Here is a 27,854-nt window from a genome sequence, read left to right as displayed (position 1 = left end):
TTTGTATGCTTGTGATATTTCCATCGGTTTATATCTATGATGTAATCGTTCGTGAGTTACCGGTTACAGTTCGAAATGTAAGCGATTAATTACATTTATAATTACTGCTATTTATAATGTTATTGTATCGTTAATACAATAGTAATTGTAAATAAATAGTTGCGTGACCTGTATGAAATCATGGTTTATGAAATAGGAATTACAATGAAACGTAAATATATTTACATAATTGCTGACAGATAAATTATAAAAAAAATTATGAACAATTATACAAATAATATACAGAACACAATGTTAATTTAAAATGAGAGTGTTAATATAACTGCATCGAGTGAAGCTGCTAAAGTATAACAGTCGTTTGAGACTGTGAGTTCTCGCCTTGTAACTGTGGTCTGGTTGCACGTAGAAGGCACTATTGTCAATAATTTAGATAAATATCATTATTAACGACACGAAAGATATCAAAACGGTATTGTGCTTTTACTACTTACTGTTATGATATGCCTAACAGATTCACCCAATCCTTATGTATTTATCATTGAAAATATTTAACAACGAAATGGCGACCCTTTGCAGTCCAGTCTTATTCATAATAAAAAATCATTTTGCACCAATATTTCTACATTTCCAATCTTTTCGATTCGTGTTTCTAAAGATTAGAACAAAATTGTACGAGATGCGTATATTTTGTATCTGCGACAACTAATCAATTCTAATCACTGATGTCTATCGATATTTTAGAAGTAAGTTAGGACGATGAAAATGGACACTTACACGTAATTAATACTTTAAAGAACCGCAAAGGATTACTACAATATACATGTATATATACATACAAAAATGGCAACGTGTTTGTAATACGATATTATATATCCTACACGCAAATAATTTATGTGTTGCATTCTTTGTTAAATGATAACCACGTTTATATAAATATTTTATGACAGACACAAAGAAGTAAATTACAATTCTGTTCATTCAATTTCCATTGTTCTATTTCCTTTGTGCATATCATTATTATTTGCGATTTGAAAAGGAATTGTATTAAATCGTACAATATGAATGTATCATTGTTTAATTAATCAAAAAGTAGTCTTCATATCTCTAATTCAAAGTCTTTTCGAATTCATATGTTTTGTGCGTGAAAGATATTTTTGCGATAAATTTGAAGTATTAGAAACTCAGTTACCCGACTGTTTAATTTTCGTAAATGTTTCACGTATGCAAGACACAAAGATATTTGGGCATTGCGAAAAATGGGCGGAAAGTAGAACACATTGTACACTTATAAAAAATAGTACGTTTTCTTAACATTCATAGAACGTTTAAAGGACGTCAATGATTCTCAAAGAGGCATCTTCTCAAGATAGATTACTTCGTAGCACATTTTACATCACTGTTTTTGATTTCGTTCTACATTCTTACTATCAATCTTACTCGTAAACTAGTTTGAACTACGTCCAAAATTCGAACACTGTACCATTTTCGGTTTCAAACAGTTTTCTTTACATTATTCTTGCACTTTTCTCGTGAAACGAGCGTAAACGTTAATACTTCAGTAGTATATCTGCCATTTATATTAGTCCGTTCCTTTTTTTTTTGTTTAATAAAATCTAAACTGTACACTGTTTATACGATATTAGAGATTGTTACGTTCGTTATAAGTAGAGTATGATACTTAGCCATAAGTTAATAGCAGAAACGGGTCGCTACGAGTTAAAAAATTTTCTTTTATCCATTACACGAGCATACTTGCTACTCTCAACTATTAGACATAATGAAATATTGATACTTGATCGAAGATGGCAATACTTTCAATTATTTTATGGCCAAGCAGTATTTATGACTAATACGCTTATTTCGAAATTATATGAAAACGTTTAAAGATTCAAAAATCGTGTCTTACGGTTTCGTTTTATAAAATTACATTCTGTAGCTTATTGAAATAGATTAACTATAGACTTTACCATTTCTTTTAATTCTGCGTTTAATTACTTTGTAACATTTCATTTTGCGGTTGTCTTCAAGGCAATATTTCTATATTGACACCTCCAGTATTTCTAACAATTTGTTCTCAACATTCCAATTAACATTTATAGATCTTAAGGCGTTATGCTTGATTTCATGAGTGTGGTCGCATTTGCACTATTATTAGCTCCCGATAACAATCTGAAAATAGTACCCTACGGAATCGAATGAAACGATAATACTTTCGATGAAATGAATTTGATCTATACAATTCGAACACAATAAATTTCCTAGAATTAAACTTTTTCGTATTTCTGCATCTCATTTCTCGCATAGAGCAGAAATTAGTAATGATATCGATTATTAAACTACAATAGAAAATCGTTTTAAATAATACATTTTTCAGCTTAAATATAAATTAGTAAACTTACTTCGTCAAGTTTGCATCGTTTACAAACATTCGTCCAAACGAAAATTTTATCAACTTCAAGATCTTTTGTCGAACTGAGGATGCCAAAATTATATTTTCCTTCATATCCATGAAATGATGTTCTACATGAAAACTGATTCGCGAGAAGATAGAAATCACCTACCATAAATAGCAATATATCTTCCCCACTAATCAATAATATATGTGCATATTATTGTCTGAGTATAAAATTATCATCTAATGATGTGATGCCGTTTTCTTACTAAAATGTAAGAAACATGGTAATTACAATACGTTCCTACTCCTCTTCATTTCACCTGCTGAACTCGGGAAGTGGTTTAGCTATTCCTTCGCTGTAAGCTTTATGCACTGCTTCACACACGAATCTATACTGACTCTATAAAAAGCAAATAGTCGTATTACTAACTATAATAGGACGACCATAATTGTTGAAGTATACTTGAAAACTCCAACTTACAGCATTTTGTATCATCATCGCCCTTTGATCTCTCATAGAGCGCACAATGTCTAACGGATACACTGGTTGGTTCGCTTCAATAAGACACAGCGCTGTTTCCATTAAGACTAAAACACCTGTTCTACCAATTCCGGCAGAACAATGAACTACAGCAGGTTCTACTATTCCTGTTCGAGCTGCCCTCACTCTCTCGGTAAAAGTTGTGAACTGTCTCCAATCACTGGGTACACCATGATCGGGCCAACTACAGTATTGCATGTGTGTTATATCTCTTTCTTCTCCAGTCTGAAACGTACACGCAACAATTAATATGTATACCATAATTGTCTATCCATAAGTACCATCCTTACGTTTATATCACGGAGTATAAATTCCCTAAATATGAAAGTTTCTTCCACGTTTTCAACCGTAGAAGTGAGTGTGAGATTCCGTAACGTGAGAGTCTCGTTAAGCGCGGGCCAATACTGGTGGCATTTTGCTCTACCGCGTTCAACAAGGGTTGTTAACATGACAACAAGGGTGCTGCCTGCCTCTAAAACCATCTGCCAAAAATCAGCGACGGTAGTTGATAATGGTCCTTGTGTAGCAATGTATCTATTGATAATTCCCGATCCCGGGATCTCCATGTTTACGTAGTTAGCGTTAATGTAATCGCCGTTTGAGGAACCCATAAGTATCACTCGAGTAACATCATCTAAACAATATATAAAGTATAAATTTCTGGTGCTTGTCTCCTAAATTAAAGCATGCAATTCCTGGTGTTTTCTCTTCCCACTTACATGGCGAGATATCCCGATAACGATTTTTATTTTGATTTTCAGGTTTCTTAGATTCCAGAGAAGTAAGCTCCGGATTCTTTCGGTATAGCTGCTCGTACTGAGCGATTAGAGCACCACTCGCAAGACCATCGGCAAGAAGCAACATCGACTGTGCTAACGCATCTGATCCAATCGCCGCATGAGGTGCATCCGGTACATATCTTAAAACAGTAAGGTAACAACACACATTTGTCTTGTAATACCTACTGGGTGATTCTTGTAGAGCGTCACTTCCCAAACACGAGTTTAAAAATCATTTCCAATTTCCAAAAAACATAAGTTTTTATAAAAGTGTGCGTTCTTTTAGCTAAAACGAGGAAATGTTTCTGAATATGTCGGTAACGCTCTACAAGAATCACTCGGTGGGTATTAGAAAGCAGACAAAAGCTTTAATTTATCGAACAGTGTAATTGAGGCGACACAATAATATTTCAAATGTTTAAAATTAATAACTTTTGAATGTAGTTCCTATACCTATACGGTGGCTCCTCTTCAGACGTTTCATCGGTACCAGCTAGTGCATTGTACAAAGCATTTGGCCTAACAGTTAATGTTAGCTCACCGGAACCAGAATCGCGGGATTTACGAATCAGATGTACAACACGCTCGTGCAATAATCCACTCACGTCAGTTCCATTGATGTAGACTACCTATTTGATTAATGTATTTATGATGATTAGCTTACGATAAGCATGATAACATAACTATGTAATAGTAAAATATGTACCTGATCTCCTTCGTTTAACTTTGGATAACAACGATCAGCGGGTGTATTCGGAGCCACCCTAGACACTAAAATAGGCATGTCAAGGTCCAAACCACCTTTCACATTGAATCCAAACCGACCCTGTTCATCTGGTGTCAGAGTTATTGACACCAATCCATCTTCTACAATCTGTAATAATAATCGACCATTATATAATCTATTTATAAGTAAAAGTTTCATTGTACAGTCCAAGGAGACAATACTGTGTATATTCATCTCTAAAACTAAGAGTGAATATAAATTGAGAAGATACTGAAACAGGAGTACCTGAGGAGCAGGTGAACTGGTAGGTTCACTGTAATCTGGCAAATCATAAATATTTCTTTCAGCAGTTGTATCATCGTCTGCATAACTTAAGACTCTAGATCCTAATACAGGAGAAAATGCGTTGCCTTGCGTATGTGAACCTGATATTTCATCTCGAAGAGATAAGAAACCACCCTCGCTATGGAATAAAACAAAAAGCGATGCAGATCACGTTGAAGACTTTGAAAATTCTAAGGTGTTAAATTATTTTTCAACTAACTCATCACTAGGGTTGCCTTCGCCCCATGCTTGGCGAGGTTCGCGAGCACCAAGAGACTGAACTTTGTTATCGTATGGTCTTGGAGGTCTTCCAGGAAGTACAGATAATTTTCCTTTGTCGTCTATAAGCGGAGCCGATGTGACTCCGTGCACCAATCTTTTACTAGGAGATCTGTTATTGAAGTCAGTACATGAGAATCGTTCATACTGTAACACTGAAACGGAAATAGAGAATATTAATGTTACCGTATAAATGTTCTTTCTACTCTCGCTCTGTGTTTTCCGTCTTCGACTGTTTGGAATTCTGTACGTCCTGAATAAGTGAACCTACTGCTTAAAGTAAGAGGAAAGCGTCTCGGCCTCATTTTGGGACTGTGCAACCTGAAGAACGTGTGATGCTCCACGCAGGCTTTCCATAAATTTTTAGAACTACGATATGTCTGCATGTTGAATCCCAGTAATGTATCGTAGTTTTCCGACTGCAACATGATTTTGTATAATTTATAATCAAGCTCTGGCCCGCTTTTACCTTTTATTTTCGCTATTCAATGCTTTAGTTACCTGTTCTCTTCTAAGTTGAATAAAAAATTGTTTTCGCTTAAATGAGATTTTAACTATTTTCGACCACGAGAACACATTAATTTTGATACCATTTTGAAATACAACTAAACCTATAGACGTTACGCCTAATTGTATTTCTTTATTTGCTGAATCCTGCGGAAAAAAAGTAATTTCAATAAAAATAGGCTTATCCAATATTATTATAGTCATACAATGCAGATACGTACCCTTGCTTTGTGTAATTCTACCCCGTACATATCTAATCTCTTGGCATGATCTAGAAAATTGAATTCTGCATCGGCCGGTAATTGACCCCTAAGAAAAAGTTTTATAACAATTTTAATAATGCGTATATTGATAATATTTGATATATTGTTTCGACATACTTATGAAGTTTATGTAATTCAGCTATCTTTTTCTCCATTTCCTCAGTTTGACCTGGTATAAGCTGCAGCCTAGACAGATATCCTGCACCATGTTCTTCTGGATGATAGTCGCCTAACTCGGCTACAATCATATCAAATCAAACATACGAACTGACTAGAAAATTATATAATTCTACCTGTAGTAATATGCTTACATTGAACAGTGTAGCTAGCAATAAGACATGCTGTGCTAGGCGGTAATTGAAGTTTTCCTTGAAGAATATCTCTTCGTATTTGTAAGTAAAATTGATACCTGGTGTACTCTTCTTGCAATTTGCTAGGATCTGATACATAAAATTTTACCCTGAAATAAAACTGCCCACCTGAAACAATTCATTTCGATTAAACGTATTGTTAACTTTATTTTTTTTTTTTTGCACTATATACGAACATGTACTTAAATATGATCTTTACCCTTACTTCTTATCTGCTTTTTAACTGGTTTGGTAGGGTCTAACCACCTCTGAAACGCCAATGGAATTTGATTATCATTCGATTCACCTACTGAATGATTTTTAATTAAATCGTTTGACTTCTGGGAAAGTTTTACCATTACATCTGGAGAATATGTACAAGCTGTGGCTCCATTTTCTGCGTATTGCAAACCAAAATAGTCTTTTTCAACAAGTTCTAAATGTTGAAATACCAAATCCAACAATGCTTGACCTTTTGCCCTTTTCTAAAGTAATTGTAAAGACGTATATTATATTATACTTAACATTAGACACTATGTTTTATCCTTTTTTTCTTAATTAACTAGTTTAAGGACTTACATCTAGCTGAAACGTATGTTGCGTATCGTCGAGAAAAACAACAGTGGCAGACAAAGATTTCAATCTACGATTCCTTGCTAATTCAGCACCGCGAACGTGGTAGCTCCCACTGGAGCCACTCAACGCTCTCCGCGACACGCTTTCAATCATCTCAAAGATATGAAGGCGTGTCAACCACCTTCCCGACACCACCTCTCCGCTATGCTGACCACCTGAATCAAGAGCATCGTGTGCAATAATTAAAATCAATATTACTCAGGATATGTTGGAAATTAGAAATAAAATATTATATAAATAAACGCGTTCAATTTCATAGCTTAATGTCTTCTAGGAATCCAATTTCAAGAGCAATTAACTAGCAACAACTATAGAGATTTTGATCACCCATTATAAGCACAAGAACTGGATCTTTCAAGATATAGTATTTAAAAGACACTGCTTTGCTTGTGGTAGAAGGAAGGTTATGTTAAAATCCATGTTATGAAATTTGAAGAAACGATTGAAATGAATGAATGTATCCGGTGAAAGCACACAGACTGATTAATTCTACATCACTGATATTTGTGTAATTACATTCAGTTGATGTCATTGAAAACAAATTCATCGGGTCAGTAATCTAATGTCAGTTACATAAGCAAGTTCATGTCTACTGCGTGCCAGAATAATGTAGAACGGGATATTCTGAAAATAGTTTACATAGAAAAAGCAAAAGGAACGCATTAAATGCCAATATTCTCGAGTACCTTGAGCTAGTCTCAATTTGAGAGAGAGACCTTAAACTACGATTATTTGCAGACGCGATTAAATGAATCGACATGATAAAAGTTCATTCGTTCATGTTCTTTTTTTCTATTTTTTATGCAATTGCACCTCGAACGTATTGAAATATTATTGAACAGGTTCGACCGCAAAAATCATACGCGGAATCGTTCGGCGGCGTGAACGCGTTTGCCAATGCAGTTTTTCCAACTGTTACGATCGAAAACGAAACTGTTCGACGAACACGATGTCCCAAGGCGTAAAGGAATAAAAGAAAAATTTGTCTCGAACGGACATCGGATCTTCGGAACGCAAGTGTTTCCGGCTTATCAGTTATTCGTATGCATAGGCCAGCAGTAGTCCGGCGATTACGTTAAGACTGCACTGTAAAATCTGCGCTTACATTCATGATCCGTTGCAGTGCCTCCAGTACCGTTTTCACAGGTGTCCTTACAGAATTGACAGAGCAACAACCAACGGCTAACATTCGTTAGCACTGTCACGGTGTAGAAGTTTATCGGAGCATCGGAGAATGTATTGTCTCCCCGAACGTATCACAGTATCGACGAGAATTTTTTCCTCTTTAAAGCCCTTCTCATTATTTTTTTATACGGGCATATTAACGCTTCAACGGTGTCGATGATATCGTCGTTCCCCTTAAAACAGGATGCATTGGTATTGCTCGACGTTGACCGCTCGACCGCCTCGCCGTAGAACCCAATGAAACACGTTTAAATCGTATAGAACTGCGCTTCTTTCACTCGCACCGTAGCAACATATAAGGTAACACTCTAATAAAATCGGCACGAGCTAGGGCGACGATGTGAATGAATTTACAACCGGAGTTTTTCTCGCACATTCGCGGCGATCGTTACGGGTTCACTAATGCAGGTGGGCCGGCAATCGTATCACAGTTTCGTAATAAATATCATATTTTTTCTGATGATGCATATATCGCAGATATTAGAGTCTTATTTGCAATAAAATTGACGCCCCGACAGGAACCCCTATCGCTATGCATACGTACATATATGTATGCATTGGATTACACGTCGCGTGCGTGTTGATGTTAGCCATAGAACAATCGATCTCGAGACGCTGTTGTCGACATCTCGCACGGCCACAGGATCCTCTATGTCGAGCCTATGTTCTATGCTTGCGCGTGGCGATGCGAACGCGCTTTGAGGAAACGTTCGTTCGACTGATAACTGTTTGGGGGCATTGCCAGTCGATTTTAATTCGCGAATTATCTACGCCTTGTATAAATCTGTTCCCGCCGCGTGGTCCGTAGTTTGTGGACTACAGTTGCGGTTTGGTTATAAATCCCGCCATCTCCGCATCAAAACGACGAATTTTGATAGTATTACGCATTTTGTATGGAACACTGAGGAAAATGTGATAACATCCAAGGATATCGTGTCGTCTGAATGTTTAGTTCGTTATCGTTTACGCTGGGACTATTTATTATAGTTTTATGTCGAGTTGATTTTGCGGAAGGAAGCGTGTTGTGCTGTACCGAACGTGTTGAAAACAAGAAGCGATGGCAAACGTATCTGTTGACAAAGACACATTCTTTCGGCGTATGAAGCGTCTTTACGCCGCATGGAAGGTAACCAGTTGTTCGCATTACGTTCCCTTGTTCACGACAGTTATCGCATCAACGATAAATCGAATAATTACATATTTTTTTGGTTCGACAGGATGGAGAAGTTGGTACAGATGACAGTTTTAGTAAAATGGATTGTCTCGTCTCCGCCGTGGGCACAGACGAGGATATTGTGTATAGTAAATCAACAGCGTTGCAAGTAAGCTTAATTAATTTTTATATCTCAATACACCTTTATATTTCTTTACTGTCCGTGTTTCCATTGTTCTGTTCTAGCTTAAAATTATTGTATAACCTAATTCTTATAATTCTATAAATTAGAATTCCCCGAGTTTAATATTTCGTGTAGAAAAAGATTTATATATATTTCTGTTGCAGTCGTATGTGCAACTTGAAATAGCTCTTGTAGCTGTGTATTATAAATTAGGTGTTTAATTATGTAACTAACAAAGACTCGCTAGATGTAAAATTGTAATTTTTTTCTCTGTCGCAAGATTCAAGTGCTTGATAATGCTTTAATGTAAGTTTTGTTCCATTAAACGTAATCGATCATTTCAGACATGGCTACTCAGTTACGAGCTTACCGATACTATAATGATTCTGGCAGAGGACTCCGTAAACTTTCTGGCTAGTAAGAAAAAAATTGAATTTTTAAGAAAGTTAGAGAACCAAAAATCGGAAGAAACTGGGGTGCCTCCTGTGAAACTGCTCGTGAGAGACAGGGTATGTATTCTATGCGACACGTATCATCTCCAGACAAGAATAAACTTATCATTCATTGGCCGATATATTTCTCAATTGTATATATGATTGTTTTTCAAGAACGATGAAGATAAAGCCAACTTCGCCAAACTCATTGAAGTTATAAAAGAGAGCAAGAAGGGTAAAACATTAGGCGTGTTTTCAAAAGAAAATTATCCTGGTGCCTTTATGGATGCATGGAGAGCTGCATTGAAGTCTGAGTCTTTTGATACGGTACGTTATAGCTCTGTATGAAATAGTGTATTAAGAATTGCTCTACTTATTTTATATTTTATGTTTTATTATTTAGGTTGATGTAAGTGCCGCGGCGGCATATGTAATGTGTCCAAAAGAGGATGCTGAAATTCTCACCATAAAGAAAGCATGTTTGGTGTCTGTAGACGTTTTCACAAAGTACCTTAAAGATCAGATTATGGAAATTATAGATTCTGACAAAGTAAATGATCTTGTCTTTGGTAAAACTGTAAACAAGTCTAGGAAAAGGTGTCAATTTATAATTTGTGTTCATTTGAATTTTAGAAAGTAAAACATTCAAAGCTTGCAGAAGGTGTAGATGCAGCTATAACAAATAAGAAGTATGTTACTGGCGTCGATGTTACCCAAGTAGATATGTGTTATCCAGCGATAATACAAAGTGGTGGAAACTATTCCCTGAAATTTAGCGTCGTTAGTGATAAGAACACTTTGCACTTCGGTGTGATTGTTTGTTCACTTGGAGCACGGTACAAGTCTTATTGTTCTAATATAGTCAGAACGCTGTTGGTAAATCCCACGAAAGCGATCGAGGTAAATGTTGTATGATCGCAATTTATAAACTGTATATAACAGAGATACTAACGCATATGTATACATTTGCTTTAGGATAATTACAATTTTCTTTTACAATTGGAAGAAGAGATATTGAAGAAATTGACATCCGGAACAAAGATAAGCGAAGTATACGAAGCTGGTGTGAAATATGTAAAGGACGAGAAACCAAATATGTTAGACCATTTAACCAAAAACTTTGGATTTGCTATGGGTATCGAATTTAGAGAAAGCTCCCTGCTTATTGGTCCAAAGACCCATGCGGTAGTGAAGAAAGGCATGGTATTTAACGTTAACGTTGGGTTGTCGAATCTCACCAATTCGGAAGCCAACGAGAAAGAAGGAAAAATGTATGCCCTTTTCGTTGGTGACACTGTCATGGTCAATGAAGGTCAGCCGGCTACGAATTTGACACCATCCAAGAAAAAAGTTAAAAATGTTGGTATATTCGTGAAGGATGAAGAGGAGGAAGAAGAAGAAGGGAGCGGGAAAGAAAATGAACCAAAGCCAGATATGCCTCTTGGTCGTGGTAAAAGAACTGCAGTCATAGAATCCAAGTTGAGAACAGAGCACAGCTCGGAAGAGAAAAGAAAACAACATCAGAAGGAACTGGCGCAACAATTAAACGAGGTAGCCAAAGCTCGGCTAGCTCAGCAATCTGGCGGAAAAGAACAGGAAAAAATACGAAAATCGACTGTATCGTACAAAAGTTTGAGTCACATGCCTCGTGAACCAGAAGTCAAAGAATTAAAATTATACGTCGGTATGTGCTCTGATAGTGCATAATTCACAGACCCTCGTGTTCACATAATTTCTACTATTAACATTATTTTTCAGATAAGAAATATGAAACGGTAATTTTACCAATTTTTGGTATTCCCGTACCCTTTCACATATCCACCATCAAAAATATTTCTCAATCTGTCGAAGGAGATTATACGTATCTGAGAATTAACTTTTTCCATCCTGGCGCTACGATGGGCCGTAATGAAGGTGGAACTTATCCACAGCCAGATGCTACATTCGTCAAGGAAGTGTTAGTATACACGTTTCGATTTCTTTCTACATGTTACATACTAACGAAAATACTATTTGCCTTTATTTCAGAACATATCGAAGTACAAACACCAAAGAACCTGGTGAGATTTCGGCACCGTCGTCCAACTTAAATACAGCCTTTAGATTGATTAAAGAAGTCCAAAAGAAATTCAAGAATAGAGAAGCAGAAGAAAGAGAGAAGGAAGATCTAGTGAAGCAGGACACATTGATATTGTCGCAAAACAAGGGCAATCCTAAATTGAAAGATTTGTACATTCGACCGAATATAGTCTCGAAGAGAATGACCGGAGGTTTGGAAGCGCATGTGAACGGATTCCGTTATACTTCGGTCAGAGGAGACAAGGTCGATATTCTTTACAATAATATTAAGAACGCCTTCTTCCAACCATGCGATGGGGAAATGATTATATTACTTCACTTTCACTTGAAACATGCTATAATGTTTGGGAAGAAGAAGCACGTGGATGTACAGTTTTATACAGAAGTTGGTGAGATCACGACAGATTTAGGAAAGCATCAGCATATGCATGATCGCGATGATCTGGCAGCTGAGCAATCTGAGCGGGAGCTCAGGCACAAGTTGAAAACTGCTTTCAAAAGTTTCTGCGAGAAGGTTGAGAGTATGACCAAACAAGAAATTGAATTCGATACGCCGTTCCGGGAATTGGGATTCCCTGGCGCTCCGTTCAGGAGTACTGTTCTATTGCAACCTACTAGCGGCTGCTTAGTCAACCTTACAGAATGGCCACCTTTTGTTATCACGTTAGAGGACGTTGAACTGGTCCATTTTGAGAGAGTACAATTTCATCTGAAAAACTTCGATATGATCTTCGTCTTCAAAGACTATCATAGAAAAGTTGCGATGCTAAATGCCATTCCTATGAACTTGCTGGATCATGTAAAGGAATGGTTGAACTCCTGTGACATTAGATACACGGAGGGTGTACAGTCTCTGAATTGGACAAAAATTATGAAGACAATTACAGACGATCCTGTTGGTTTCTTTGACAATGGCGGCTGGACTTTCTTGGACCCAGAAAGCGATGCAGAAAATGATGAAGTCGAGGATGAAGAGGAAGAGGAGGACGATGCTTACGAGGTTTGAAATATATTATGTCTGCAATTGTTTATCGAAACTTTAGTCGATTGATATTCATTATATATATTCTGTTCCTTTAGCCAACTGATTTGGACAGCGAAGAAGAATCAGACGATGATTCTGAATACTCTGAAGCTTCCGAAGACTCGGACACTGAAGGTATTTAATACGTTTTAATTATTTGCAACAGACGAAGGAGAAGTCGATTTTTTTCACTACAAAAGTTCTGTTGTCCCAGAAGAAGAGTTAGGCAGTTCTGAAGAATCTGGTAAAGATTGGTCAGACTTGGAACGAGAGGCGGCTGAGGAAGATAAAGAAAGAGGGGACACCCAATTCCGTGATGATTATAATTCTAGCAAAAAGAAGAAGTCCAATCGCAAACATTCACCCTCGCCAACAAAAGACAGGTAATTATTAGTCATCCTCTGTAATCATTATACTCTTGTACAAAACAAACTTATTATGCACATACATACTATATACTGTACATTTATTGCAGACATAACTCAAAACATAAGAGCTCTTCCAGTAGTAAAGACAAAAGTAAATCATCGTCCAGCAGTAAAGACAAAAAGTCCTCATCGTCGGACAAACACAGGTAAGATGTTGCGCTTATTTTGCACGTGTTTATAGCTTTAACCTGGAACGCTAAGACTTGTTAAACTGTACTAAGTCTATGCTTCTACAATTAAAGATCGGATCGATCACGGAGTGGGGGATCACATAAGAAAGCATCTCCTTCCAAATCGTCCAAATATAGGTGATTAATTAAACAGTTTGTTTTATAGACGATATTACATTACACCTGATTTTCTTTCTGTACAGTCCCAAGAAGAGCGACAAACACGACAAACACAAATCCAGCCGTTCTTCATCTAGCAGTAAGAAACGATCTCGTGATGACAGTACCGAAAGAAACGACAGGGGGTCGAAGAGGTCTAGGTATGTACTACTAATTGTTACTTTATATTAGTTGTATGTTTATCATCGTTAATGTCATTTTCATTTGCCATGTTTGTATTATAGGAAGTGAAGAAATTGCCTCACACGCTGGAAATAAAGCACACGCAAAAAAAAAAACACCAAGTTGATTCTACCTAAAGCTTTCTTACTCGTGGTACGTCGATTAAATTAGAAGAACAGTACATTTTCTTGCATTGACTTTATTAAATGGTTGTTGAATAATTCATTGGATATTATATGGATATTCGTATCTGAATTTCCAACATACCTATTATTTTCTACAGCACTGTTAATACAAGCAGCCACTCTCTTTGTTAATTTATCATTAATATACATATGAATGTGTACTTTCAGCCTTCGCAATTTATACATAATTGTTTCACTCAACACAGAAGATAAACTTTAATAACATTACATACTAACACTAAACTATTTCATTCCATTAAACGATAACTAGACTGCAAATGTTTATAGAGTCTTGATATTCTTTGTACTCTGAATCACAAACACAATAATCCAAGCATCAGGTATCGAAAATAAACCTGCAACATCGGCAGTCTAGTAATAACTTATTACGTTGTTGAAACTGTATTAAAAAAATTAAACAATATTCATTGTATAGCTAAGCGACTGAAAGGAAAATTGTTTCGTCTGTTGTAATAACGTTCACTAATGAAAATGGGCATATATGTTGATTCATGACTACTGTGGCAAAGAGTAACCTGTTATAGGTACAATCATAACATGGCCTCAATGCAAGACAATGCACTAGTGATAACCTTCGTACATAAGATATCCAGAACATAGATATTAAGTCTCTAAGCGATGAAAGCTGGATCGGATCAAAAACCCTTTGATAATTACGTTCGCATTGTTCTGAGATTTGTACCTTGGTAAACGAAATAAATACTTTTTAAGTTATTTATCATTAATGTACGAATAATTGTCATTAATCGCTCATCGAGCAATTGAACTCGATGTATTTGTGCAGTTTCATTGGTAAAAATTTTCAAATACAAATCTTTTTATTTTTATACGAAGGAAAAGTACATTATAATAAAATCCTTGTTTAACGACTGAATATTATACGTTTCTAAGATCAAAAACATTACGAAAACCTGTTCCAATACCGCCTGCCGAGCAAAAATGTTTTTATATAATGTAAAATGGAAAATCGAATGCTGTTTCTAAATAACCGTAACATAAGATGTAATTAAAAATTCGTGCATCTGTGTAACGTTATGTAACGACTTCCCTGTTAAATTCGAGAGAAGAGGAAGGAAACAACGACGAGAACCCGGGGCGGTGAAAGTGTAAGTTTTGCGAAATACTTCATACCTTTGGCTTATTTTTGCTTTATTTATTTCAACGTCTTCGGTAACCAAGTTGATCTGAAATAACGTTAATTGATGATCTTATGTTACGTTCAACTTATCGCAGTGCTATTTAATATGCGCTAAAGAAGAACCATCTCGATAACAACGTGAATACAGGAGAAGTGAAAGTATACCATCGGTTTGTGGTTCTACAGCTTTCTCCACGACATCGCTGACCACATACTTAATTCTGGTACTCGATTTCATTCAACGTTTCACAATACATTGAATAACGTATCTTTCGTTGCAATAAATAAATTCGATAATAATTTCACTTTAGAATCAAATTATATTGAACATTTACATATCTCTCCAGAGTCGGAGGATCGATTTCCAATCTTTTTATTACTGGGGTAAGCTTTAGCATGTAAAAAAATAAGAATATGTACACGTTTTCAATCGTTTATTCACGAAAAGTGAAAAGTCTAGGTACATCGTTAAAAAAGGAGCACATTATATCACATGTCATAAATATTCGGTACAAAACTTAGGATTAAAGGATTCTTTACAAGGATGTTTCGAATGAAGTCCAGTCTAAGGTCGTCCTATTTGATCGATCTGTGCTTGAAGATTGTTCACCACTTCCGGCGGCACATGGTCGCCCAGGATTTCGAAAAGATTGATCTTCTGGTCGCCGGGGATCGATTCGTACGCCGCTAACTCGATGCCTTCTTGTACTTTCTGTATCGTCGCATCTTTTGGAATGAGATAAGTATTTTGCGCCTGTTTTATGGCTTCGTTGCTGAAAATTTGACCGTCTTTTTGCGGGTACGCCGAGCACGCGACAGCCAGAACCAGTATCGCCAACACCGTTAAGCGGATAGCCATCTGAAAAAACAAAAACGAACAATTTCGTAATACACATCGATTTTGAAATCGCTGTAGGAACATTGATTTTCGTAAACGGCTAGGTTTGCCCGCGTAGGTCGAGAGCCTTCCGGCGTTTCTTTCTATACCAAGAAACAGGTTTTGATCTAGATCGACATTTATCCTGTATTTTGTGCTGACGTGAGAGGGATGCTCGATCCGGTTTTTACAAGAGTATATCTGACGCAATTACGTGCACACATAAGTGTAACACTCTTGATTGGTGAAAGATTCGAGTCCGATGCGAGACACCATTTTTGGTCAAGCACCGTTGTAAATGCAACGACCATGCTTACCGTGTCCTAATATCATTTTAACGACGAAAGTAAAATGATAAGAAAAGGAGAATATGACGTGAAACTTTGGAGCATTGCGTACATTTCTGTTATGAATTGTTTTCGTAAATTGTAATTTATTTGATTTTCCGTTGAATTGCGGAGCGGGAAAAATCGCGCCCGTTTGTATGCAACCCTTGCAACAGGCGTGTAAGAAGAATAAAAATAAAATCAAGTATTATTAGGATAATAGATGTTCATCGATAAACATATTATTAAGCAGCAAATAAACTAAAACTTTCATTCAGCATTGTTATGCGTGTCTTATATTAACTGTTGGACTCTAATTAAACAAGCTATAAATCCGTTAATAACTTCGGTATACCGATAATGGAGTATGTTAATCTCGTTCTTAGGACACACTCTCACTTTCACCTCACCTCTCGAGTGTAATAAACCGTTGTAAGATCAAGAGATCGGTCTTAGATCCGTTGCTTCCCACCGGTTCTATTCTCAACGAAACGATTAAATGATACAAAAAAATGAGGCTTTGAAGTTACACAAGGACCGATGCATGATAAATGAAAATAGCACAATGATATGTAGATTGCAATATTTATGCATTTATAAGAAATTGCAAGGCAAATAGTTCGATCAATTCGAAAACTACTTGGTAAAGGTGAATACAAATTTAATGCTCTACTTTTTTATGGTAGATCATAAATGCGATAATGATACAGAATTTAAATTAATAATTAATGAATTATTACCCAGGTCGAGTAGTAACTCTTATCTGATTACTGCATCTATATAATTAATAGAATAAAAATGTCTATGTAGAAAATTAAATTCAATTTTATATGAGAATTCAGATATATTTAATGATTGTAAATCTTTGAATATAGATTTTTCTATCGCAACACGTATTGTTCTTTCCATAACGAAATATGTTCTGTATGCTTGAACGTCCTTAGTCTAATCACTGAAACAACGTATATGGTTTTTCAATTTTCTAGACACTTAAGGAGTTACATTGATGTCGGTGCACGACACTTGGCGCAGTAATTGATAGTAATTGTTGGAAACAAATTGAAATAATCGCGAAAAGCAAGATCTACAGTGTGAATGGTACTCACGTCGAGAGCGTAGTCTCAGAATCAGTCGCTATGGAGCAAAACTAAAGCGCGCCGCCGGCAGAAGCGGCTTTTATACTCGAGATGTTCACCACTCCTGCCCAGCCAGCGAGGATCCACCTTCCAACTAGTTAAAAGTTCCAGGAAGAATCGCTCGTTGACCACTTACACTTTCGATCGTCATGCGAACTATCAGTCTTTCCAATCAGGCACAATTATTATAATATTAATGTTAGCTACATAGCCAATGAGAAGTCTGTCCGCTTATGATTTGCATTTCAGAAAATAATAAATATCCTAAAGTTGAATTATTCAACCAAGGAATAAAGTAAACTAATTTAAAAAAAAAATGTTTTCTCGTGTTGCGGTAAATCAATTCAATAATTCGACAAAGTGTATTTACATTGACCTTGAACTTGGAAACTAAACAAAAGTTGATTACGAGGTGTTGTATTGTTATTCTAAATTCTGAAAAAAATATCTGATGCCATGCCGAGGTCAATGCTCTGACAACAAAGAAAGTTTTGAATGGTGGCAATATTTGGAACATTTCTCTTCACGCTTTTACAAATACCATCGTACGACCCGTCATGAATATTAGTGGCCCATTGACCGATATAGAGCTGCGGACTTCGGATTTATTGGTGCGGCGTGACCGAGGTTTCACTTTTACTATTGTCTCTTTCAAATGCGACGTAAGAAATAACGTTACATTATGACCTTAGTACATTAATAACATCCTATAATGGAATCTGTAAAATGATTTATTCATTAATAAAGGATACATTCAGTTACATGCTCTCACGTGTAATTTTGCGTGCGAATATACGTTTCATAGTAGTTTGTAAATGATTTAATCAATATTCACAAATAATAAACCTTAAAATAGTTTCATTTTACACCGAATACGCCGGAAATTTAGCCGAAGATGGATTTTGCATATCAACTAAAAAGTAAATCGTACCGGCAAGACCTAAAATAATATATGGATATAATATTAATTGAAAATAATTCGACTAAACTGAAAATTACAACACAATACCTTCAAACAATGAAAATGGTCTATCAGGAGACCTCGTTTGATGTGTTCCATAATCGATGCACCAGTCTGCAAACTTGCAAGCTCTATACAAATGTTTTATATCCTGAAGCAGGAGTAGAAGATCATTAATATTTGACACTTCAAGTATACAAATTTAATAGAAAAACAATTCTTCGTAAAATTCTAACTTTTGTTTGTTGGAAAAGGCATAAGAATGCATAAGCATTTCCAGCAACCCCGTGACATATTCCATACCCCTTTTTAAGTAGACCTCTCTTCCAAATCACTTCGCCGCATTGTAAAGCGGTGTCCAGGTACTTCTTGTCTTTATATATCTATTTAAACGTATAATTAGTTACTTAGGCTTCGTTTACTCATTGTTTCAGTAAAAGTAGTAACAACCTCATAGGCTAAGCAGAATAACATGGGCATTCCGGGTGCACCATGACACCAATGCACCAATTTGTCAGAATTGCTTCCGATGGACGATGGAAAATTTCCAGAAGGATAACGTAAGTTTTGAAGAAATTTTATTGCTGGATTTATATCGTTTTCCAACTGAGATTGTGTTAAGTATGGCCGTGCCTAGAAAACATATATCTTGAGCGGTGATTTACACCCGATCTATGTTTAAATGAGAGGCATAACGATAGAATTTCCATACTTGCAACAATAGATAAAGTATTCCACCTAATCCATGTGCACCGCCGAGATATTCTGAATCGTGCCAAGCATACATTATCGGCGTTTTGTATTTTCTTGATGCGGCATATATGTTTCCTGATTTTATTGTGACTGCAATGACCTGGTATAATATTTTTCATGACTCTAACTGATTTTCTAATGGATTAATAAGCGTCATTTTAATTTCATGTTAATACCTGTTTTATAAGCTGATCCTCTATGGGTGGAGGAGATATATGTTTATTCAGAAACAGGAGGGCAAATAGATATCCAACTCGTCCATAAAGCAGTTCGTCAGGTAAATCACTGTTTTCGTTCAAAACATGAGATGATAATGATAACAACCTAAAAGGAAATGTAAAAATTGTTACATATGTAAGCATGGAACATGAATGCAGTGTACATACATACTTAGCTATTGTATTTTTTGATTCTTCTTGATTCCCTTGCGATTGGAGAACAACTGCATATAGAGCCAATGGGCCAGCAACACCAGTTAGAAATGTAACTTCACGCCTACTTCTAAATTTACTCACACATGTTCTCAATAGTTCTTCTGCTTTCTATATAGAAAAATTTCATTTAATTAATTGAATGAAAATAAACTTATAATATACGCAAACTTATAATCACATCGATGTAAGCTGGTTCATTCAAGCATTTGCCACAATGGTAAAAGAGATACGCAATCCCAGCTGATCCTGTGTACACAGAATAATCATCATGGGATAACCAATGTTTCTGTTTCTCTTCCAATCGATCCAGTAATTTCTTTGCACCCTTATACAGTACGTCTTTGTACTCTTCATTTATCTGACGGACATAAAATATCTTGTTTATAAAATTTTAAAACATTCATTTTTTTATTAGTATATATAACTACCTTCTTTGTCTCAGCATTCACAAGATGTTCAGCTTTCGGAGTAGGATAGTCCTCGAAAGGATTGTCATAGTACCTAGTGTTCTCCATGATATTTTGTTGAACACTGTTTACAGTCTGTGGGATCCAAGTTTGTCCTTTATATAATTTACATTTAGAGCTCACCTATGTTATAATCATGTGTAAATAGTAGCAGTAACATTAGTAATATTAGCGATTATATTGCATATAAATGATTTTTAAACCTGTATTCGAATATTATTGTTACTGTCAGAAATCGAACCTAACAAAATTGCCGGTCTACCCGGCAAACTAATCGAACAATATTTTCCTATCAAATAACAGAGTTTTCCGCTCTCTACAAACTCGATATTATTCGATAAGTTCAATATGCCGTACAAATATCTATTAAATATAGAAACCTATAATTATAGCAAAGAAAAATCAATTTAATAACTTAATAAGTGTTTGGCGTATAACTATATCGATCTGATCTCAATGATTCTTTAATAACAAACCTGTCTTTTCGACAGTATGGAGAAAACTCGTCGAAACATAAATAGGGGTAATATAAAGTTAAATAAAAGCTTGGAACTTACGCGACTATTTTAGCAATAAATACATAGCATCATATATGTAAACGCAATCAACACATATGTAAAAACTGTCAAACATAAACACTTGACAATGTAATAATAGTTAGGGTTTGTTCATACCTAAAGAACAGAGAAAGCGTTTTGCGTGCATATGTACCTACGATACAATATACTTTAAGCTCTGTCCTTTAGATCATGGTTTAAAAACATTCATTTTGGAAAATTAGGATATAGAGGATTAAACCGAGGGTATGGAATTATTTAGGTAAATCCACTGTATGATATTGCATACAAAAATAAATGACAATATTGCGAAACGTAATACAATTGCGTGTTGAAATTTGGTTAACTATTACGTTAACTAATTGGATTTTGCATTGTTGTTGTTTGGTTTCATGACACGATATCGATGCGGCACATTTTCTTGAATAGTTTTGTGCCTTTGATTTAGTTTTCTATGCTGCGGTTTTGCCAGAATTAATGTTTTCAGGCGACCTAAATTACCGACAGTCGATTTTAGCTAACAGTTTGTGCGTTTTGTCACTGCACGAATTGGCGCTGTACGAACATCGAAAGGAGATTCGCTTTTTCTCCAACAGAGGCGCTACAATCTCCCAAGTATGAATAATACAGTGTCGCTTAAAAATATTAACTCTGGTAAAATTATAACATATAAAGATAAACCAAGGGCATGGAACTGCTCGGGAGAATGCGCTGCATCGATGTCATGTAATAAAACCAAACGTCAACAACGCAAAATTTAATTAGTTAACATAATAGTTAACCAAACTTCAAAAAGCTATTACATTACGTTTCGCAATATTGTAGGGTCTTCGAGAAACATTAACTATGGCACAATGAGGGCATAGAACACTAATCAAGGCTACGGAATTGTTCATATATACATATACGGTCTAAGGTTCACACTACCGCAATGTTATTCATTGCCACCTGCGACGCGCATGCGTAAGAGCACGCGTGACTCCACGATTCGTGAAAGGATACGAGGAATTTGAATTTGAATTGAAATATTCGCACCGGATGAAAATCTGTATCCTTTTGCGATGGTCAATCATATTTGACGATCAAAGCGACTTTCACATTTTATTATCAAAAAAGGTATTACAATACATTAGCAAACTCTTCTTCGGTTTAGAAATTATATACTTAAATGTTTTTACAAAATTATCCAATGTAACGACGCAGCACATTATTCCGATTCCCCTCCATGATTTTGATCATCCAGATGATAAAAGAAGTGGGTGACATCCGATACAACAGTTTGATCACCGCGATCAGGATCGAGTGCTGCAGGAAACCAGTGGTCACGGTGTCCTTGCCTATGGACTTCATTGCACTTTGCACGTATTTATCCGGCGTGGGAACCATCCATCCCGGTTTCGGCGAATACAAAGTATGATTCGTTACAGTTCCCGGTAGCAAACATTGCACGATTATACCGTGTTTCGCATACTCGATTTGTAGGTCCCTGCTGAATTTAACGATGTACGCCTTGGTGGCCGCGAAGACTGTTAAAAGCGGGCTCGGTAGCACGGCGACTATGGACGCTACGTTCACTATAACACCCTTTCCTCGGACAACCATTTGCGGCAGCAGGATGCGGCACATATTCGTGACGACGACGACGTTGCAATGAACGATGCTCATATAGATCTTCTCTTTGTGCGGAAGATCGAGGAAGTATTCCGGATGGGGATAAGACATGCCCAATGCGTTGATCAACACGCCGATCTCCAAACCGAACATCTCTTTCTCGATCACATTATACGTGTCCAGGCCCTCCGACAGATCCAGTTTGATCACTTTCGTTTTCACGTTGTACGTCTCCTCGATACTAATCGCGATCGTTTTCAGAGCCTCGCTGTCAGGACTCACAAGGACAACGTTCATCCCTATCTTGGCCAACGCTTCCGCGTACGCTCTTCCGATGCCATGGGAACATCCGGTTATCACCGCCCATTTACCCATCGCGTACAAGTCGACGGTCGACGCCGTGTAATTCCTATATATCTTGTAGATCACATTATGCGCCAGCTTGTATCCCCAGTATATGATCGCCGCATAACCTATTTTCTCGATCAGCATAATTTGCGATAGCGTACTTCCGTTTCGTGTCAGCACATGTTAAAGAACAATGCTCTCTGCATTTAAAGCCTTCCTTATCATCTCACGTGGCTCGCTCCAACAAAGTTTGCTCTCGAGAATTCGTGCAGAAGAATTATCCACGCACTACGATTCAGTATGAAACGACATGTTTTTTGGGGAGGTACGTGAAACAGTCGAACGGGGTGCAAATTCATATTTTTATGCGAAATGAATACAGTAATTTATACATTCGGGCTTAGATATCCTCTAAATGTAATTGGCCTGTCAAAAACCATGATTCCAGAACACCGATTTGTTTCTTTATGGCTTCCGTGCCGGTTCCACCTTCCGCTTTATATTGTTCGACGCTGTTCACGAAATTCCATGTCTCCATCACGTCATTTTCAAACATATTGCTACGAAAATAAAATCAAAAATACACAACGATAAGCTTGCGATAACGCGAAGATACAATGAACTACCTCACGGATCGTAACTGATCGAGCGTTAATGCAGAAATTGGTACTCCAAGCGTCTCCGACAGAACCACGACGTTTCCAACCAAACGATGCGCTTCTCTGAACGGCATCTGCGATTAAAAATGTAATTCTGAAATTTTTGTGGAACTTCTTGTACGTGATCGTGTCATTCATTAGTTGTTTCCGTTTCTGAGAACTAATCGAGGATCGCATGCCATTCTAACGACTCATACTCGTGCTACCCGATAAATGACAACAAATCATTGCAAACGTATAATCCATCGATATACAATTGTTTGTTTAATTGAGAAATCAAATTGTTGTAGTAAAACGGAAATCGCTTATGACTCAACCAAATGTTTGCTCAATCATCGCGGATTTCAGCCGTTTGTGACAGAGTATGAGCGAGTATCTAAAATCGGTGGATACCGAAGATAATTAGAAAAATTGTTACAGTTATTAAAGTAAAGGGAAAAGTTGATAAGGCCGCGTACTCCCTTTCGCACAAGATAGTATGCCAAGTCGGTTGCCAGCATGTTAGGCGTTAAAGCCTGCCTGCATTTTCGGTCGTTGATCTCGAGTGTGGCCATCGCTTTGGTAGCGACAACGATCATGCTTGTTATAGTATCGAATGTAGAGAAAAGAGCCTCCTTATCTTCTTGTAGATCCTTGTTGTACGTCGACGGCGTTCCTTTTAGCGTAGTCATGAATCCCGTGCACTAAAACGTCAAAAATTAAACCAACGAATCGCCTCGACAAGATATCGCCCGGGCGTATCGTCGTACAAACAAGTTTCGAATTCGTTCGGACGTATCCATTCTACAAACTTTTCCAAGCAGCGTGCCCGACTTGCCGCGAATCAGCTCCATGGAGTCCGGATTGCGTTTCTGCGGCATCAGGCTGCTTCCGGTCGACAATTCGTCGGCCAGTTTCACGAAACCGAACTCCTCGCTGCTGAAAATGATCAGGTCCTCCGCGAGCCGGCTCAGGTGGACAGCGGTCAACGACGACCAAAACAAGAATTCGGCTAGAGAGAATTATTTTAGAATTAGTAAAATACTCTCAAAGTATCCCTCAGTTTCTAAACAAAAAATAGACAATTTGGGAAGAGAGACACGATCATTTTATTTTATTCTTTGTATTATTATCATTATTATATAGTTATAAATACTTGTTCAATAACATTTAAATATTTTGTTTCCAAGCTAAGGGACAACGTGAGAGAATTTACTGTAACGAAAGAAAATTCCGTGGACTCGTTTACCGACAAAATCCCGATCCCCCACCGTGTACATGCTGTTCTGAGTTATTCCGTGGAAGTCTAGTTCCCTGGCCAAGGAACGTCGATCAATTTCGAAAGGGTTGCCAGCCACTGCACCGCTGCCTAGGGGTAATACGTTCGACCGCTTGCGAATTTCTTGCAGTCTTTCGACGTCCGCTTTCGCGTACCAAGCGTGGCTGTAGGTTTGCGGAAAGTGTGAACTAATTATCGTGGATTTTCACAGATGTTAACATAGACGGCTTTGAAGATTTACCTGAGCAACCACTGACTCCACCTGACCGGCTGCGCGCGTTGCATGTGCGTGTACCCAGGCATCAGGATCTCCATGCCTTCCTTGGCTCGATTGATTAGAATCTTATTGATAAAACGCTTGCATAAATTTCTGTCGCTTGTTACCACTTCTATCTTTATGCATTTATTTCCTCGATAATTTTCGAATTTTATCATTTACGAATTTGGCAATTTTAGTTGGTAATTTCCACAGATTCGGCGAACGGAACGTACCCCAACGAACATCGTCATTTTGTTGGAAAGATCGTCGATGGATTTCCGAAGCCACAGCTTGGTGTCGGTTATCGTTTGGTCGTTCCGGCTTCTTCCCGTGTGCAGCTTTTTGGCCACACTGCCGATTAGCTCCTTGGTGGCAATAAAGAAACAGCGAATCATAAACTTAGATAGAACAACGACGCCTTTGAGACGTCCTTTAGACATCTAAAAGACATCTTATTGGAGTCTCACGGATGTTTTATGGATGTTTGACTTAGTTGAAAAATATTGCGACGAAAGACGACTTAGAAGGCGTCTCCCTTCAGACGTTAAAACGATGTCCAATTCGTAACGTCTTTAAGATGTCTGTTATAGGACGTCCGTTTGGTACATCCTTAAGATATCCCGTTAACATCTGAAATGAAACTTCTTAAAGAAGTTCATTATAGGGCGTAAGACTTTCGAACCTAAAACGGACCTAGAATGGACTTATTTGAGACATGCATTGCTTACTGGGAATAGACACTGCTGATTTGATGCATTTTAACGAAAATGGCTAGGTCAAAAACAAAACTGCAAACACACCAAGATAGCTTGATAATATTTTTACATTATAATTGAACTTATTCAAATTAATAGTAAAACAAAGAAGATATTTCTACCGGACTTATGCTTCTTGCAATTAACTTAGACAATTTTTATTTTACATAAGTTAAATAAATACTCGCGTCGTTAAAACTTGCATCGAATGGTAAAAAGTAGCGTGAATCGTTCAATAAATAATGTCAGGATCTTGAGAGATACCGTTTGTTTGATTTCTCACGGCTTAGTCTTACGATGTTTAATCAGTTCTTAAGACGAACGGGAAGGAGATTGTTTCGCAAATGAAAGTGGTATTACGAGACAAGCAATGTCAAACAGCTGATGTACGAAAACGCTTTGACATTTGATAAGGCGGTACCGGTAGTTGTTCGGCGAGATTCAGCGACATTATTTAAAATATAACAAATAGTAAAATCTGAATTCCGCTACTGATATACCGAAAGGCGACGCTCGTTTGCACCGTGGATGTCCTCATCTTCAGCGTGTACGACGAAATGACCTTTTTCCCATTCAGCTTTCACCTGCGCGACACATTGTTACTGTTATCTATTATTCTTTTTCCTACAAACGTCTAAATTATCGAGTATACAATTGGATTTCAATAATAGGAAAACCGCGTTGCTAAATCCGTTAATTTAAAAATCTGCTTATTCAAGGCTTTCTCGTTTTAATAAATTAAAAAATATTGGTAATTGATACAGCACAGCAGCAGAGTGATTATATATTCTTAAGGATCATTGTAAATAGAATTATTATTATATTAATTATATTATTGCAAAATGATCGTCGGCCACTTTGAAAATCAACGAGACAACAACTTCGTCGTATCACTTTTTTCTGAATTAAGTGTAATTGAACGTCAACACACGATATGCCACGTGCGCTACGATTCACCTATTCTTTGGACGCATTCTATTGTTTTCTACTGTTTTGACGTGTACATTCATCGACTGGAATGCGTTGAATACCTTCTCGAGGCCTTTGATTATGGTTCGCAGTTCCTCCTCCGAGAGAAGATTACCTTTGTGTATCGCTCTCGCGTAAGCAACGCTTCCCTGGAGATAATGATAATTAATACAGTGGCGGTAAATAATACATTATCGATGACACATAACGACGTGACAATAATACCGATCGAAGAGAGCACATTCTCGCGGGAAGTGTATCAATCTCACCGCGATAATGTAACAAAAATATGCGATCTCACCGCGACGCAATCCAATGTTTTTACGTACCAGAGAAGTTACGACATTTTAACGAAATCGATGAAATATATCTTCGATACAGTCATCGCGAATAATTTCGAACAAAGAATCTGCTCGCACGAACCTGTATATCCTCGGCGTACAAACGCTTGTCCATATTGATCGATGCATTCAGATCACGGAATTCCAGATCGATGCTTTCGTTAAAACGACCGCCCCACATTTTTTTTTTGGTATCTCTTAATCGATTCGATCTACAAACCGATCAAATACTGATTTCTCGATCGTCCGCGATAACAAATGCATGCATGAAAAATTGCACGGGACCGGACAATTTAGAAATCAACGAAATACTTTAGGGATGCCAAAAATGTTTCAAGAGACTCCCATACAAAAATTAACGCTTGTATATACCTTTGTTATTTTCAATCGATTAAAAAACGGATTTGCATTTTTATAGAAGTCGCGTTTCGTAGAATTTACTTGAACAATTTAGACGACGATTCACGATTCAATGACAATATTTATTAATGATATATATTTAATTTTAGGTAAATACGAGTACCATTCATCGCGGAAATGTCGTACGGTAATTATTCATGCAACTACCCGGTGAAATGACTCACTTGCGCCGCGGTTTGCCGAACTAGACCGTCAACATCACCCGGATTTTCCATATAGTGAGTCGCCACGCAGACTCTGGAGCGGTTATGACGAAACATTGGCAAGTTCATCGGCAATGGTCAACGGAGTATCGCGGTGCTGTCAGATAAAGTGACGCGTCGCACGCTTCGGCGAAACGAACGTGCACAGATGAAGCGAATTTGCTACACAGAGACAGAGAGAAATCGAACATGTTACAACAACTAAAAAGAGAAAACGAGGGATGTGACTCTTCGCCCCTCGAAGCCGCGTAACAATCGTGTTAAATGCTGTATCACGGGACCGTCTGCATCGCGAGGGATTAAAGATGGACAGGTCGTGCAAGAATCTCTAAGGGATAGATTAATCGCAGACGAGTGTATCGGCTTGAGTCACGGG

General features: G+C 37.2%; 5 protein-coding genes and 1 pseudogene across 20 annotated transcripts; 1 reads left to right on the top strand and 5 right to left on the bottom strand.

Moving 5' to 3' along the window:
* Positions 1-1,386: 1,386 nt before the first annotated feature.
* On the bottom strand, positions 1,387-8,509 carry Ptpmeg (protein tyrosine phosphatase Meg). 5 transcript variants are annotated; one of them, XM_078188040.1, is made up of 17 exons: positions 7,318-7,383; positions 6,745-6,956; positions 6,522-6,650; positions 6,386-6,434; positions 6,127-6,294; positions 5,933-6,053; positions 5,774-5,861; positions 5,547-5,699; positions 5,232-5,464; positions 4,987-5,157; positions 4,728-4,905; positions 4,422-4,589; positions 4,169-4,344; positions 3,656-3,855; positions 3,227-3,570; positions 2,877-3,161; positions 1,387-2,795 (listed from the first exon to the last, which is right to left on the bottom strand). In XM_078188040.1, the coding sequence occupies exons 1-17, from the start codon at positions 7,346-7,348 to the stop codon at positions 2,712-2,714; spliced, it is 2,790 nt and encodes a 929-aa protein (XP_078044166.1). In that variant the 5' UTR covers positions 7,349-7,383; the 3' UTR covers positions 1,387-2,711. The 5 variants fall into 5 exon arrangements, with proteins under 5 accessions (XP_078044166.1, XP_078044167.1, XP_078044169.1 ...); XM_078188041.1 differs by having other exon boundaries at positions 6,392-6,434; positions 7,318-7,370; XM_078188043.1 differs by lacking the exon at positions 7,318-7,383 and adding an exon at positions 7,907-8,509 and having other exon boundaries at positions 6,386-6,650.
* Positions 8,510-8,789: 280 nt separating this feature from the next.
* On the top strand, positions 8,790-14,720 carry Dre4 (SPT16 homolog, facilitates chromatin remodeling subunit dre4). Of its 3 annotated transcripts, none has more exons than XM_078186170.1 (15): positions 8,790-9,112; positions 9,204-9,308; positions 9,668-9,832; positions 9,932-10,084; positions 10,161-10,307; positions 10,391-10,657; positions 10,733-11,441; positions 11,516-11,714; positions 11,786-12,836; positions 12,917-12,995; positions 13,078-13,243; positions 13,336-13,434; positions 13,531-13,596; positions 13,662-13,778; positions 13,863-14,720. In XM_078186170.1, exons 1-15 carry the CDS (start codon positions 9,044-9,046, stop codon positions 13,867-13,869), a joined length of 3,399 nt encoding a protein of 1,132 aa, XP_078042296.1. In that variant the 5' UTR covers positions 8,790-9,043; the 3' UTR covers positions 13,870-14,720. The 3 variants fall into 3 exon arrangements, with proteins under 3 accessions (XP_078042296.1, XP_078042295.1, XP_078042297.1); XM_078186169.1 differs by having other exon boundaries at positions 13,075-13,243; XM_078186171.1 differs by lacking the exon at positions 13,531-13,596 and having other exon boundaries at positions 13,075-13,243.
* An 849-nt stretch (positions 14,721-15,569) lies between these two features.
* On the bottom strand, positions 15,570-17,621 carry LOC144472603 (uncharacterized). 2 transcript variants are annotated; one of them, XM_078185836.1, is made up of 2 exons: positions 17,454-17,621; positions 15,570-16,003 (listed from the first exon to the last, which is right to left on the bottom strand). In XM_078185836.1, the coding sequence occupies exon 2, from the start codon at positions 16,001-16,003 to the stop codon at positions 15,710-15,712; it is 294 nt and encodes a 97-aa protein (XP_078041962.1). In that variant the 5' UTR covers positions 17,454-17,621; the 3' UTR covers positions 15,570-15,709. The 2 variants fall into 2 exon arrangements, with proteins under 2 accessions (XP_078041962.1, XP_078041963.1); XM_078185837.1 differs by lacking the exon at positions 17,454-17,621 and adding an exon at positions 16,703-16,733.
* Positions 17,622-18,193: 572 nt separating this feature from the next.
* LOC144472786 (glutathione S-transferase LANCL1) lies at positions 18,194-21,493 on the bottom strand. 6 transcript variants are annotated; one of them, XM_078186143.1, is made up of 11 exons: positions 20,575-20,642; positions 20,302-20,478; positions 20,060-20,221; positions 19,810-19,989; positions 19,588-19,739; positions 19,374-19,521; positions 19,157-19,297; positions 18,895-19,077; positions 18,681-18,827; positions 18,493-18,595; positions 18,194-18,423 (listed from the first exon to the last, which is right to left on the bottom strand). In XM_078186143.1, the coding sequence occupies exons 1-11, from the start codon at positions 20,611-20,613 to the stop codon at positions 18,347-18,349; spliced, it is 1,509 nt and encodes a 502-aa protein (XP_078042269.1). In that variant the 5' UTR covers positions 20,614-20,642; the 3' UTR covers positions 18,194-18,346. The 6 variants fall into 6 exon arrangements, with proteins under 6 accessions (XP_078042269.1, XP_078042273.1, XP_078042275.1 ...); XM_078186147.1 differs by lacking the exons at positions 20,302-20,478; positions 20,575-20,642 and adding an exon at positions 21,464-21,493; XM_078186149.1 differs by lacking the exons at positions 20,302-20,478; positions 20,575-20,642 and adding an exon at positions 20,810-20,826 and having other exon boundaries at positions 20,060-20,173.
* A 231-nt stretch (positions 21,494-21,724) lies between these two features.
* Positions 21,725-22,765, bottom strand: LOC144472789 (very-long-chain 3-oxoacyl-CoA reductase pseudogene; annotated as a pseudogene).
* Positions 22,766-23,011: 246 nt separating this feature from the next.
* Positions 23,012-27,527, bottom strand: Argl (Argininosuccinate lyase). 4 transcript variants are annotated; one of them, XM_078186151.1, is made up of 11 exons: positions 27,228-27,527; positions 26,938-27,067; positions 26,577-26,663; positions 26,046-26,129; positions 25,024-25,155; positions 24,773-24,873; positions 24,502-24,695; positions 24,065-24,264; positions 23,732-23,956; positions 23,241-23,347; positions 23,012-23,174 (listed from the first exon to the last, which is right to left on the bottom strand). In XM_078186151.1, exons 2-11 carry the CDS (start codon positions 27,034-27,036, stop codon positions 23,015-23,017), a joined length of 1,389 nt encoding a protein of 462 aa, XP_078042277.1. In that variant the 5' UTR covers positions 27,037-27,067; positions 27,228-27,527; the 3' UTR covers positions 23,012-23,014. The 4 variants fall into 4 exon arrangements, with proteins under 4 accessions (XP_078042277.1, XP_078042276.1, XP_078042278.1 ...); XM_078186150.1 differs by having other exon boundaries at positions 27,379-27,527; XM_078186152.1 differs by having other exon boundaries at positions 27,440-27,514.
* Positions 27,528-27,854: the final 327 nt, after the last annotated feature.

This window comes from Augochlora pura, chromosome 7, assembly GCF_028453695.1.
Source record: "Augochlora pura isolate Apur16 chromosome 7, APUR_v2.2.1, whole genome shotgun sequence".
In the NCBI taxonomy this organism is placed as follows: domain Eukaryota; kingdom Metazoa; phylum Arthropoda; class Insecta; order Hymenoptera; family Halictidae; genus Augochlora; species Augochlora pura.
Note: the sequence above shows the minus strand (reverse complement) of the source record. Positions and strands in the feature narration are given on the sequence as shown.

Bases quoted from the DNA above. Each gene is read 5' to 3' on its own strand.
- LOC144472603 (XM_078185836.1), bottom strand. From the start codon at position 16,003: ATGGCTATCCGCTTAACGGTGTTGGCGATACTGGTTCTGGCTGTCGCG.
- Dre4 (XM_078186169.1), top strand. From the start codon at position 9,044: ATGGCAAACGTATCTGTTGACAAAGACACATTCTTTCGGCGTATGAAG. The intron at 9,309-9,667 runs GTAAGCTTAATT...CGATCATTTCAG, and splicing joins GTAAATCAACAGCGTTGCAA to ACATGGCTACTCAGTTACGA. The intron at 12,837-12,916 runs GTTTGAAATATA...CTGTTCCTTTAG, and splicing joins AGGAGGACGATGCTTACGAG to CCAACTGATTTGGACAGCGA.
- Argl (XM_078186151.1), bottom strand. From the start codon at position 27,036: ATGTGGGGCGGTCGTTTTAACGAAAGCATCGATCTGGAATTCCGTGAT. The intron at 24,696-24,772 runs GTAAATCTTCAA...GCAAACCTACAG, and splicing joins TGGAGTCAGTGGTTGCTCAG to CCACGCTTGGTACGCGAAAG. The intron at 24,265-24,501 runs GTAAACGAGTCC...AATTCTCTCTAG, and splicing joins GGGGGATCGGGATTTTGTCG to CCGAATTCTTGTTTTGGTCG.
- Ptpmeg (XM_078188039.1), bottom strand. From the start codon at position 7,348: ATGAATTTGTTTTCAATGACATCAACTGAAT. The intron at 6,957-7,317 runs GTAATTACACAA...CTCTTGATTCAG, and splicing joins TTCAATGACATCAACTGAAT to GTGGTCAGCATAGCGGAGAG. The intron at 3,856-4,168 runs GTATAGGAACTA...TACTGTTTTAAG, and splicing joins GAAGAGGAGCCACCGTATAG to ATATGTACCGGATGCACCTC.
- LOC144472786 (XM_078186143.1), bottom strand. From the start codon at position 20,613: ATGTTTCGACGAGTTTTCTCCATACTGTCGAAAAGACAG. The intron at 20,222-20,301 runs GTTTAAAAATCA...ATTATAACATAG, and splicing joins ACAATAATATTCGAATACAG to GTGAGCTCTAAATGTAAATT. The intron at 19,990-20,059 runs GTAGTTATATAT...TATGTCCGTCAG, and splicing joins TGAATGCTGAGACAAAGAAG to ATAAATGAAGAGTACAAAGA.